Source organism: Mustela nivalis, assembly GCF_964662115.1.
Source record: "Mustela nivalis genome assembly, chromosome: 11".
Taxonomy (NCBI): domain Eukaryota; kingdom Metazoa; phylum Chordata; class Mammalia; order Carnivora; family Mustelidae; genus Mustela; species Mustela nivalis.
Window position 1 is genome coordinate 38,404,042 of NC_139030.1, and position 12,919 is coordinate 38,416,960.

General features: G+C 36.7%; 1 protein-coding gene across 1 annotated transcript in view; it reads left to right on the forward strand.

The window, feature by feature from the left end:
• Nucleotides 1-12,919, forward strand: part of LOC309844056 (uncharacterized protein) — an 82,409-nt gene that overhangs the window by 1,516 nt on the left and 67,974 nt on the right. The window contains exons 2-3 of the mRNA XM_082690220.1: nucleotides 203-280; nucleotides 3,823-3,919. Coding sequence (XP_082546346.1) covers nucleotides 245-280; nucleotides 3,823-3,919 — 133 coding nt within the window. The 5' untranslated portion in view covers nucleotides 203-244. The remainder of the gene's footprint in view (nucleotides 1-202; nucleotides 281-3,822; nucleotides 3,920-12,919) is intronic.

Consider the following 12,919-nt stretch of genomic DNA (forward strand, 5'->3'; position numbering starts at 1 on the left):
TTTCTTCACTGAGGCTCCATTTGTTTGTTTGTTTGTTTAAGTCTGCACTAATGTCCAAAAAGAATTTGAGTTGGATCATAAAAAGTAATTAAGTATTTCATGAAGGGTTGGGGTGTGATGGAGTGGGAGGAAAATTCCAGGTTGAAGTACTAACATGAAGGCAGTAAATAGGAGACCATTTTCTCACAGTGGTTTCTGATAGGGCCTTCAGAGTATAGCAGTTCAAAGAATGCTTACCTGACAAATGGAATCCGAAGTTGGCAGAGGCCTGAAGACAAAGGTAAGGAATTATGGCTTTGTGTAGTATGAAGCATAAATATTTTTTCTAGTTTATCTCCTATACTTATTTATAACATCATTGTCTATCTCACAGTCTCTGTCTCACATCCTTTCATTGTTTGTTGATAGTGATATCACAGTCCCTATTTTTCATATCCTCATTTTATGAGTTTCACTTTCATTCACTTCTATTTGTCTTCTTCATCCTTGGCCATGTTTGTCATCTCTCTTTAAGAAACAGTATGGTGTTTTAAACCACCTAGCTTTGGGGAAAGGTGATACACAAGAGTAGACAACTGATAGGGCCTTTGGATTCAGGCACAACAGCCTCACTCAGGTGTGGCCTGGAGAGAGCACAGTGGGGGCGGTCTTCCCCATTGGCAGAGTTTGGGTGGTGTGTACTGTCATCTATTTTGGGTTGAAAGACAAATATGTTGCTTAAGATTATATGTAGATTCACTAGCAGAGACATATGTTTGGATTTGTTGGCCAGGAGCTTGAAAGGAGAAAAGTTAGAAAAATGAGACAGAGAAGCCTGGAGAAGAAACCTGTGAGCTGGCATGTTAACGTGGGTGTGACATGTGAAAAACTTTGGTTCACATAATCAGTGGACCAGAGAGAGTCTACTAGTGAAGTGGCCCCAAACAATCTTATAGAGTAACTTAGTTGACAATAGCCAGTGTGGGTCAAAATCCACCTCAATGTTGTACAAAGGGCTTATACAGGAGAAGCTATGGAGGCAAGGATGTAGTCTATATGGGCCCAAAAACATGGTTATCAGTCACCAGGTAGACCTAGTACTGCTGCTAATTATCTAAACTGATAGCAGTAACACTAGTGCTGATCTTTTAATAAGGCACCATCCCTTGAGGGGACCAACCAGCCAAAGTTGATTACGTCGTGTCCATTCCATCTTGGAACGCAGAAATTTATTTTGAGTAGAGTTCTCTATGTGATTGCCTTTCCTGCCCGCTAGGCTCATTGACAGCACCATTATTCAAGGGCAAACAGAATATTTAATCTGCCAACTTGTGATCCTACATAAATTGCACTGGATCAAACAAAGCACTTTTCAGCAAATGAGATGTGACAATAGGCACCTGACAATGAGGTTTACTGGTCCTATCATATATCCTATCACTGGATTCTGCTAGTCTGATGGAATGGCTTTTTTTTTTTTAAGATTTTATTTATTTATTTGACAGACAGAGATCACAAGTAGGGAGAGAGGCAGGCAGAGAGAGAGAGGAGAAAGCAGGCTCCTCGTGGAGCAGAGAGCCTGACGCGGGGCTCGATCCCAGGACCCCGAGATCACAACCCGAGCCGAAGGCAGAGACTTAGCCAACTGAGCCACCCAGGCACCCCGATGGAATGACTTTTTGAAGGTACAACTAAGGTGGCAACTCTATGAGGATATGGTACACATCTTCATTCTCCAGGATGAAGAATACTCCTTATATCATCAACCATTATATAATGTTGTGTTCCCTAGAGGGAAGACTACATGCATCTGGCAAGTAAGGGTTGCAAGAATGAGAGACTCTGCTTATCACTCCCAGTGACCACTTGGGAAATCTATACTTCCTATCCCCACAACTCTAGGTTCTGTGGTTCTAATGGTTGTGATTCTCAGAGAAGGGATGCTTTTACAGGAGCTCCACTAAGCTTTAGCTGGACTGCCCCATGGTTACTTTAGGTTCTTTGTGCCGGGAATCCAGTAGGGAAAAAAAAAAAAAAAAATCCACATCCTGGCAGGAGTAATTGTCCCTGATCATCAGGAGAAGGTAGGGCTGCTGTTAATAATACAAGCAGACAAAAATACACTTGTTACCCAGGTGATCTGCTGGGGAAAGTGGAAGGTGGAAGGGAGCTCTCAGCATTCTCCACACCAATTTTTATGGTAAATAGACATGAGCGAAAGCCACATCCTGAGAAAGTCACAGCAACTAGGGGCCCAGATGTCCTTGTCTCTGAGGAGAGCCTGGATCCTTCTGCCAACTAAGTGAGGAAGACCAGCTGATATGATAGTCGAAGGTGAGCAGAATTTAGTAGTTGGGTTAATAGATGAGGGAGACTCTACATATCAGATGCATCCTGGGGAAGAGCTGCAGGGGACACTGTAACTTGTCCTACTAAACTCCTCATAAAGCTTTCCTAGGAAAGGCTGCCAGTTACAGTCCTGGAGTCATTCCCTTGTGGAGGCAATATACTATGTGGAGCAAGTAGAACTGAGTCGTACAGGAATGGATTATAGTGAATACATTTGGACACTTTGTAGATTCCCCTGCAAAGTCAAGTCTTCATGATCTCAGATGCTGGTAGTGTTTGCTAATGACTTACAGTTGCATGCCACTCTGGGAATTGACCTCAAGCTGCCTTGCCCAAGTCTATGCACCTATTCCTGGCTGCAGCTATATCCAATGATTGATTATTGTGGGCTGTGTTCCCCAATGTGGGACATCTTTTTAGGATCATCTCAGTGATCATTGAGAGATCACTGTGGCATTGACTGTAGCTACTATTTCAACTCTATTTCATTTTAACTTCTCCCTCTTCCTGGTCTCATCTCCCTTGCTCCTTCACAGATATTGATTCTAAGAACAATCCCAGTAAATGTCTTGTATGCAAATCCAGGAGGAACTTTACCTGCAAGAGTGGGGTAAATTCACAAACCTAAGTTGCTAGGAAAGGGAAATCCTGAGACCATCTTTATTCCGATAACCTCCTTAAGGGATTTTGTTTATATGATGCTGATTGTAGAAGATAGTTAAACTCCACATAAAATAAGAATTCAGAATTCACAGGAGGCAATTTCATAAGAAGGGAACAAAAATGAAGAAGTAAAAAAAAATAAATAAAAAGAGGAAACCTGATGAACATGAGAGTGAAAGCAAGGGAAAGACTTCTTGTTGAAACCAGTGAAGGGACTGAGTTCTGCATCCAGATTAAAGGGAAGAGGTAGGCACATGTAGACATAGGATCTTTGCATCCTCTGTCAACCTGGGGACTTGTACGGATCTTCAAAATCAGGACTTTGATGGGCAGAAAAATGCATGACAGATAAGTAATTACAAAATACATTTGAGGGGGATGCCTGGGTGGCTCAGTTGGTTAAGCAGCTGTCTTCAACTCAGGAAATGATCTCAGGGCCCTAGGATGGGCCTGTGACAGGCTCCCTGCTCAGTGGGAAGTCTACTTGTCCCTCTTCCCCTCCCCCAGCTTGTACACACTCTCTCTCTCTCTCTCTCTCTCTCTCAAGTAAATAAAATCTTTAAAAGCAAACAAAAAACAAAACACCCCCCCCAAAACTCAAAATACATTTGATGTAGCAAGTCATATTTTTCTTTTAGGGTTGATTTTTTTTCTTACACTAGTATCTCTTCCTTCCTAAATGTATTCTTTTCTATTTAATTATTTGCTGTTCATTGTGATTTATCCACAGTTCTATTATAAATTATAGGGGTAATCTTTGACTTTGCTTTCTCTCAAAGGCTACAAATACATCTGGAAATTTCACTGGTTCTACATTTAAAATATCTTCAGAATTTAGGAAGTTCTTCAGACAAAAGGAATATGAGACCAACCATAAACTTTTATATACATCAAGAAATGAAGAACATTAGAACTGGAATCAAGCACGGTAACGTCAAATTAATTTCTCTTATTTTAATTGATTCAAAAGCTAACTGCCTAAGGCAAAAATAATAATGTATTATACATTTATCACAAATATAAATATAAAATGTATGACAACAACAGCATATGGAAGAGAGGAAAAGTATATATAGTATTTTAAGGTTCCTATACTATATACAAAGTGATACATTATTTTAAGGCAAATCCTAATTAAAGTGCATATTTAAAAACCTACAGCAACCATTAAAAATTATATAAAAAGACATATACTCCTATAGTAGAGGTAAACTAAAATTAAAAAAAAAAAAAACACTCCATGATTCAGAAGTAGGGGAAAAAAGAGGACAAAAGAAGCAAAGGACAGATAGAACGTTAGAGAACAGTTAGCAAGATGATAGAGTTTGACCTAACCACAGATTAATATCATTAAATATAAATAGGATAAACACACTACAGTCTCAGATTGTCAAACTAGATAAGAAAACAAGATGAAACTATATGCTTCTACAAGAAAACCATTTTAAATGTAGGACATAGTTAAGTTAAAAGTAGAAATGGAAAAAGACATATCATGAAAACACCTAATAACAACAACAAAAAGCTAGAGTAGCTATATTATAGTGGACAAAATAGACTTTAAGGAATATTACCAGGAACAAAGAGGGACATTATATAATGTTAAAGAGGTCAGGTCTCCAAGAAAACATTATAACCCTACATGTGTATGCATCTAACAACAGAATTTCAAAATTCATAGAACAACAAAAAAAAATTATGGTAAGAAAAGAGAAATTCACAGTTATGGTTGGAGATGTCAGTACTCCCCTGAGTCATTGATAATTAAATAGAAAATTAGTAAGTATATAAAACACTTGAACATTATTGAAAAGTTGAGCTAATTAATATTTATAGAACACTCCACTCAACCGCAGAATGCACATTTTTTCCAAGTTCAAATGGAACATTCATTAATATAGACCATTTTCTAGGTCATACAACAATCCTTAATACATTAATTTACTTAAGTGAATTAAAGTAATACAAAGTGTGCTTCAGATTTTAATAGTTAATCTAGAAATCAACAACAGGAAGGTGTATACAAAGTCCCCAAATATTTGAGAATAAAACTAGTTACTTCTAAATAACCTATGAGTCAAAAGAGGAAATCAGAAGAAAGGTTAGAAAATATTTTGTACTGAATGAAAATAAGACCCAGTGCATCAATTTGTGGGATAGCACTGAAGCAGTGCTTAGAGAGAGATACTTGTATCATTTGATGCGTATAGTAAAAATGCAATCAGAATTTAAATCCTGCTCAGTTCTACTTACGATCTATCACTCTTCTTCACTCGGATTATTGCAAAGCACCTAACTGATTTCCTTACTTCTGCTCTTGCCCACTACAGTCTGTTCTCAATGCAGCAGCCAAAGCTGCTGATTTAAATCCCATGTCAGATCATGTCACTCCTAATCCTACACTAGCTATTCATTTTTCTCAGTGTAAACATGAAAGACTATATGAAGCTAACTTGACATTATATGTTTTGGCCCCTTTACCTCTCTGACCTCATTATTGGTTCTCCTCCCCGACCTCGCCAAAGCCAACCTTACTTAACTCCATTTAGCCACATAACTTCCTTGCTTATCTCAAGCATATCAGGCACACTTCTGTCTTGGGCCTATGCACTCTTTGTGCTCAGTCTAGAACAGTCTTCCCTCCAAACACCACATGGTTAACTCCTTCACTTCCTTCAGTTCTTTTCTTAAGTATGTTCTTCTTAATGAGGACTCTCTTAATCATCCTGTTCTAAACTGTAGCCTGCCTCTGTCATTCCTGTAGCACCAATCCTGCCCTTTTTTTTTTTTCCCCCATAGCATTTATCACTTTTTAGCATACTATGTTATTTTCCTGTTTTGGCTTATTTTTATCATCTGTGCCCCACTAGGAAATAAACTCCTCGAGGACAGTGATTTTTATACTGGCATATAAAAATGCACTAAGTAAATAATTTGAGGGATTAAGGGGAGGAAGGACACAGGGACAGGGGATAAGGGAGAAAGATGAAAAAAATCAAGGGGGATAATAAATCTTTTATAATTTCATTTTGCCAATATTTAAAGATAGATTTTATGTTTGAAGTTTTGGTAAACTACTCCAAACTACTTGTTATAGAACATATACCTACTCTAAAATATTCAGTGCCAAAACTTTTCTCTCTCTTGCTTTTTTTTTTTTTTAACCAAGTAAATTTTATTCACAAGTGAGCCATAAAGTATGAACCTTTTTTCCCTCTTAATACTTGTTTATTTCTGTGGTAAGCCCTTTAGAAATCCACTTACGACAATTTTCATATTTCTTCCCACTTTTCTACAAGAGATTGTATTTTTTTCTGGATTTTAAGTGTGATGTTTTTGTGAGTAAACATCGGATTCATAAAGTGGACCGGGTTTGGCTATGTGTATGTCCACATGCCCAGGAAATTACATTTCAATGTATGTGTGTATTTAGTTACAGGGGGATCTCCATTCATGTTTTGGTTTTTAAAAAAGTTTGAAATATTCATTGATTGTGTTTATAAGGCAATTTAGAGGTTAAGAATGTGTGCCTTGGAATCCGACTCCCTGAGTGTGATTCCTGGCTCTGCTCCTTACTAGTTGTGCAATTTGAGCATATGACTTACCATTCTGAGCCTCTGTTTCCTGTATAAAATGGGGATGCTAATACTGAGTTGGTTTGTTCTTTGTGTGTACAAAAAAAGATAATCCATACACAAGGCTTAGCAGTGTATATAAAACTTAGTAATTAGTATTTAATGGCATTAATATTTGTAAAATCCCATTTTTAAATAAGTTATTTAAAATTTGCAATAGTTTCCTTTTATAATGTCATCCATACTGGATTAATTCCCAGACTATATGAAATAGCATGGTGAAATATCAAAATATACAAATAAATTATATCATACACCTGGGTTAACTATATAAAACTGTCCTGTAGAAGGAACTGAACTCCTGCAGGAGAAGGAACGGTCTGTGTTCATTCACTTACTCATTCACTGAACAAACAATTTGCAGCACCTTTGTTTTGCTAGATGTGTATTAGTGTTAATTTTCCTCAGCAAATAGACTCTGAGTTATGAAATCCTCTTGCACAGAAGCTCTGTGAGTGAGACCATGACATTCTCCTGCACAGGGCTCATCCTCTAACGTGTCAGGACCGCCTTAACTCCACCATTAGAAATAGTTCCATGACTTTAGCAAGACCTATTAGCTCAGGGTTATTTCTCAGATTCAGGCTCATTAACCCTATTTGTTTTCTACCAACAATATTTTTACTACTACTAACTTTCTCCCTACCTCCATCTTGATCTACATAAGATAGTTCAGTTTCAATTTCTCTCCAAAGTTAAATGTCCCAAGAGAAAATGCTATATCTTTTTTATTAGCAGCAATGGGGTATGAGGCGTGGGCCAATAATTAAAAGAGATCACAACTCAAAATATTCCCTCCCCCCTAACCTCAAAAATCAATTATACTTGTAGTGTAAAACAATCTAGGTCCTGAAGCTTACAGTTTTTCCCTGATTTTAACTAAAACTCCATTTGTGTTCTTGAAAGTCCTCTGCTGTGTAAATGACAGATTCCATTTCATAAAGTTTGCCCACAAGTTGGTTTTAGTTGTTAAAATTAGTTGTTAAACTTACCAAAAATTATTGACTTTGAGACAAGATTAGGTTTTGATTTCTTTAAAAGGGCCAAATTGGCAGTTTTTCATTGGCATCACTTTCCAGACAATAATAAACTCCCATGCTATTTAAGTCTGCTTCAAAAATGGAATGCTATATACAAGTATGTGTTTATCAGTGTGGGAAGAGATTTTGCTTATTCTGAGAGTCTAGAACCAGTTGAAACTATACTAGAATGTTGTTGGGATGTCTATCAGCATTTCACCATCTCTCAATCACCCTGTGTTTTTCTGTATAAAACAGAATATATTTTCATCTCTTAGATCTTGAAGATTTAACTTAGAATCACTTCACTGGCTCTGTGAAGAAGCGAAACAAAGCTGTATTCAGCCTTTCATTATGTTTCAATTAATTATGATCCTTGGAACAATTTGGGCACAAGAATTTCAACTGTCAAATTTGCCTTCTGGGATGCTTTTCTTCCACAGATTAGTGTTTCTCAAAAGCATCCCATAAAAATAATGACCCTGACATTCTTGACAAACAAAGCATCTCCTTTTTCTTTCAACAGTTCTCTTTGAGCTAGGAGATACAATTTTACATCTATAATTACATAGCAAAGTCTATTTCAAAAACACTTTTAAAAACTGGCATTCTGTGTCCTGCAGATGATGAAACTCAGGCTCTGTTTTTGAGGAACATATACTTTGTGAATGATTAAAAAAAAAAATCACAGAAACTTGGCTGATGGCCAGATATAACTGATGAATTTTTAGGCAGCTATTAAAATGTTTGCCTTTCAAAGCAGTTCTTTGGAAAAGGAAGCCATGCCCCCTTGGAACCACCTATCAAACTTATTCTATTATTTGCTGCCACAGCTGTCATTAATAACATGTGAGAGAAGCTTCATCTCTATATAAACAGCTGGAAAATCAACAGATAGTATTCCTTCACCAGATGTTTTTTTGAATATGTGTGTGCAAAGCTCTGTACTGTGTCTCAAATAGGTAGAAAATATGAGACATGACTTCCTCAAGGATTTTATAAGTAAATAAGGGAGAAGAGACATTTATATAATTGATTATATCATAAGGAAGAAAGATTAATTTTATTTTAATGTAGAAAACAGAAATATAATCTTAACATAAGAAGAATCCTTGGTCTTCATTGTCATTTCACTGGGTTGCTTTACAATGTACCATACTTCTTGTCATTCCCAGCACCTCCCACAAATGAATACAGGCACAGACGCTTAAGATGTTCTTTTCTCATAGTATAAGCTTCAGAATTTACACACAGCTACCTTGGCTGAGGGTTTTTCCATACTAAGCATAAAATAAATTCTACAGCTCAAATACAAATCTTGTGCCTCATTTTTCTCCAAGTGTTGCATATATTTGGTGTCATTTAATCTTAACAGCAGGGCATCAGTAGAGATTGATTTATTAAAAGAGTCTGCTGAGAGGTACACAGGCTGTTATCCAATATTTCACATATCCTATTAATTATGAGGCTGGCATTAGAAGCTGGTTTTCCAAAAGCTCTGCCCAAAGAAATTCTTTATTGGGTTTATTGATAGTTTATAATAATAATTATCAATCCCAGTTATCCCAGAATAGCTAACCTTACTACAGAAGTGGCCCTTCTCAACTCTTTCAATAATCATAAAAAAACAAACAACAAACAACAACAACAACAACAAAACCCAGAGTGAGGAGAGTTTAGAACTACACAGTATCAGGAGACAGTCACTGCTTCACATCCTCAGACTTCTAGCCACCCCACCGTGAGTAATGACTGGATGCCCTCAGGACCCTCTTCCAATCCGTGAACTAGGAGCACAGAGCTGATATAGGAGAAGCCATTGATGTGTACAATTTAGGTCCATAGCCCTGGATTCCAGTTCTACTTTTCTGATATCTTATTTTGGGTGTGGGGGGGTGCCCGATGGATTATACCACTTTACCCAAGTAGTTAACTGATAAAGTGTACTTTTACTTCTAACTCTGAACCTACCCCCTTTTCAGATCTCATCTTTCTTTTTTTTTTTCCATGTTCAGATGTCCCATTACTTCCTCCTCCTGATGCTTCACCTTACTACAGGCAGTTATAAAACAGGCTGGGTTGGGAGTGGTGCCGACAGAGAAAGAATAGTAAATACTCTAGCACAAGTGTTCTTTCAGATTTTACTTTTCACATCCTATGTTCACTTCTGACTGTGAAGGCAGCCGTGTCCTTGGTATATCAATCAACCAAAAACAATACATCAAAGCTCTACTCATGTTCCAGGAACTGTCTAGCACATCATCTCTTTATGTCTAGAGAAAACATCTACTGAATCTCTTCCTATACTTTAACATTTAGATATCCTTCTTCCTTGATAATAGTGCTCTGATTTTTATAGTCTTCTATTTTGAAATACAGAAATATCTACCTAAGAAAAAAATGGAAAAAATTCATTTAAAGCAAGCTTACATTTTCACAAAATATAAGTATTCATAAAATACCCAAGCTATTAACTATGCTGATACCTTTTATGGATTTATACAACAATGTTTTCTTCATAGTATCATGAAGAACAGTAATGAATAAGATCTCAAATTCTCAACTAAACATTAAATGAATACATATTCAAAGTAAGAACTGGTACAAGGATATTTGTTTTAAAAGAAAGTCCAAGTCCCAGAAAATTATGTTAATAATACCAAAGCATTTATAATAAAAATCTTATTCAACATGTTTTCACTAAGGAAAAAACCCAGACAGTAAACAGAATAAGCAGTAGCATCATGCCTCATTTACCTCCAAAGTTAAAATTGTAGATGACTCCCCATGAGTCAGTAATTTATTTCCAAGTCACGTCTGTTCTTATAGACTTCATTATACCCAATGATTCTTCACTGCACTGAATCTAGACATTTTCCAAAATTCTACATCAAACAGTAAAATAAAAGCCAAAATTGAGAAAAGCTGAGTTTGGTTCTTGTAATTCTCACTCCATTTTTTCAGGCGAATTTTGTTTTTAATTAAGTAAGAGTAGATTCTTCTAATGACAATGTTGGTAATGACTTCTCCAAAAGAAAAATAAAGCTGTTTGATGTATTGGGAATGGGTCTAAGTTCTCTAATCCTTTAATTCTTATTCTTTTGAAACATTGCTTCTAATGAATGGAGTTATTTCTCATTGAAAATTCAGATCTGTTGTAACATAAATGCCATTGGCAGTTATCTGTGAAATGTTTTGAAGAATAGAGTTGGTCTTTACTCCTTAAATCAGACTCTCTTCATTATTCCAAAAGGCCAAACTCAAGATTTCCTACATCCTTAAATGCCACTGTTTTACCACCTCTTAGATTTGGCTCAATAAACTTTTTGCCAAGATTTCTCTAACTTCAGGAAGTTAGAGAAAAGGGTGAGGAACAAAGAAAAAGTCACTGAAAACACAGGTGTTTCAGCATAGGCCAGTTCTTTTCTGTCATTTTGCAAAGAATGTGCTAATGATATTTCTACTATTAATATTTCCTTAGGTTACAATATTATAATGATTTATGGGGCAAGAACAGGATTTATAGGATTCTATTAATTCAGTCCCCAGTACCATGCCAACAATGGCACTTAACAGATGCTTGTAGGTCATACTTTCTATAACTCAATGGAGCCAAACATCATGAATTAGGAGAGTAACAAGCAAATTCCATTTGGGTTTGTTGTTTCTTTTTTTACATAAGTAAATACTGAATTCCAGAGTTTTGGATGAGGCATGACCTCACACAGACTCCAAGTCTCCCATTCTAAGATGCCCCCATCTTAAAGCCATGTATGCTGAAAAATATTTTTACCCCTGTATCAGTGGAGTGTGCTGCCATCCCACTGCTATCTTCTTCTTTGACCATTCTCTCTTTTCTCTTTAATTAATTATCGTGTTTAGAGAATGCTGTTAGTAATGCTAATGTATTCAGTGTTTTTGAACTCTTAATAGTCTTGCCCATACAACATTGTAATTACTTACAGTGTTCTACCTGGGCTGTGTAGACTTGATCTCCACAACTAGATGGGAAGTGCTTTAAAGGCAGAGCCTATGTCTTATCATTTTATCATCCCCAGAGTGCTTGCCGCATTGTTGGACACCCAGGAAAACAAATAATGTCTGCCAAGCTTCCCAAATCCTACAGAACTCCAGACCTCTCCAGCATGATGTCCTCCTGTGTTCTGCCACTGTAGAGATCTCATCCCTGAGATATTCTTTTTTTATTTTTGTTTCCTTGCTTCCTGGTGAAATACCCTGTCCTCAGACTCCAGGTTGATACGTAGTTTTTTGAACAGTAATTCTTTGTGGTTATGTTTTTTGTTTTTTGTCAGCAGACAACTAAAGATAAGACTCTGCCTCTTTAAACTGATGATGAACAAGGATTATGGCAAATCAGTATTCAAAAATCTGGAGACATGTGGAGTTTTGAAATTCCTAAAATTACATAAAGTAGGTGGCCAAGTACTCCAACTGGGCATCAGGATAGGGTTAGTCTCCACATCATGATCATTCAGCACATTTCTTCTTGTAGTTATTTCCTTTCGGCTTCAGAGGAAGCTGTTATGGCAAATGTTGATCACAAATGAAAAAGGTCATACTGATCTTCAAAAGTACAAAATATACTGTAGAAAAGAAAAAGACCAGGTGAAATGTTGTTTTAAAAAACGGAGCTACTATGTTTGACAGACCTACAGATAGAAAACAGAACTCTGGAAATAGCATAGGAGACATAAGGGAAAATGGCCCCAGTGTTTTTAAAGAGCTGATGAACCAAGCAAATCAAAAAGAGTAATAACTAGAAATGAGTTGACAATAATGGCGAAAACTTGAATTTTTTAGAAATATTGTATCTCAAACATCAGTCAGACTATGAATTGATCTTAACCTCATGATCGAAAACATGATGTCAAGTGTGTGAGTAGCAAAGCAGAGCAAGTTAGAATGAGGGAAATAAATTGTAAAAGTTGATCATCTTTTTGTAATATTTGTATTTTCAGTGAAAGCACAATCTTTTAGGGTCTCTGGAAGAAGACTGATCTTTAAAAATTTTTTCTTTTAATATTGAATTAGATAAGTGTATTTCTTTAAAATTTTTAAATTTTAGGGTGCCTGGGTAGCTCAGAGGGTTAAGCGTCTGCCTTTGGCTCAGGTCATGATCTCAGGGTCCTAGGATCAAGTCCTACATCAGGCTCTCTGCTCAACGGGGAGCCTGCTTCCCCCTCTCTCTCTGCCTGCCTCTGTCTACTTGTGATCTCTCTCTCTCTCTGTCAAGGAAATAAATAAAATCTTCAA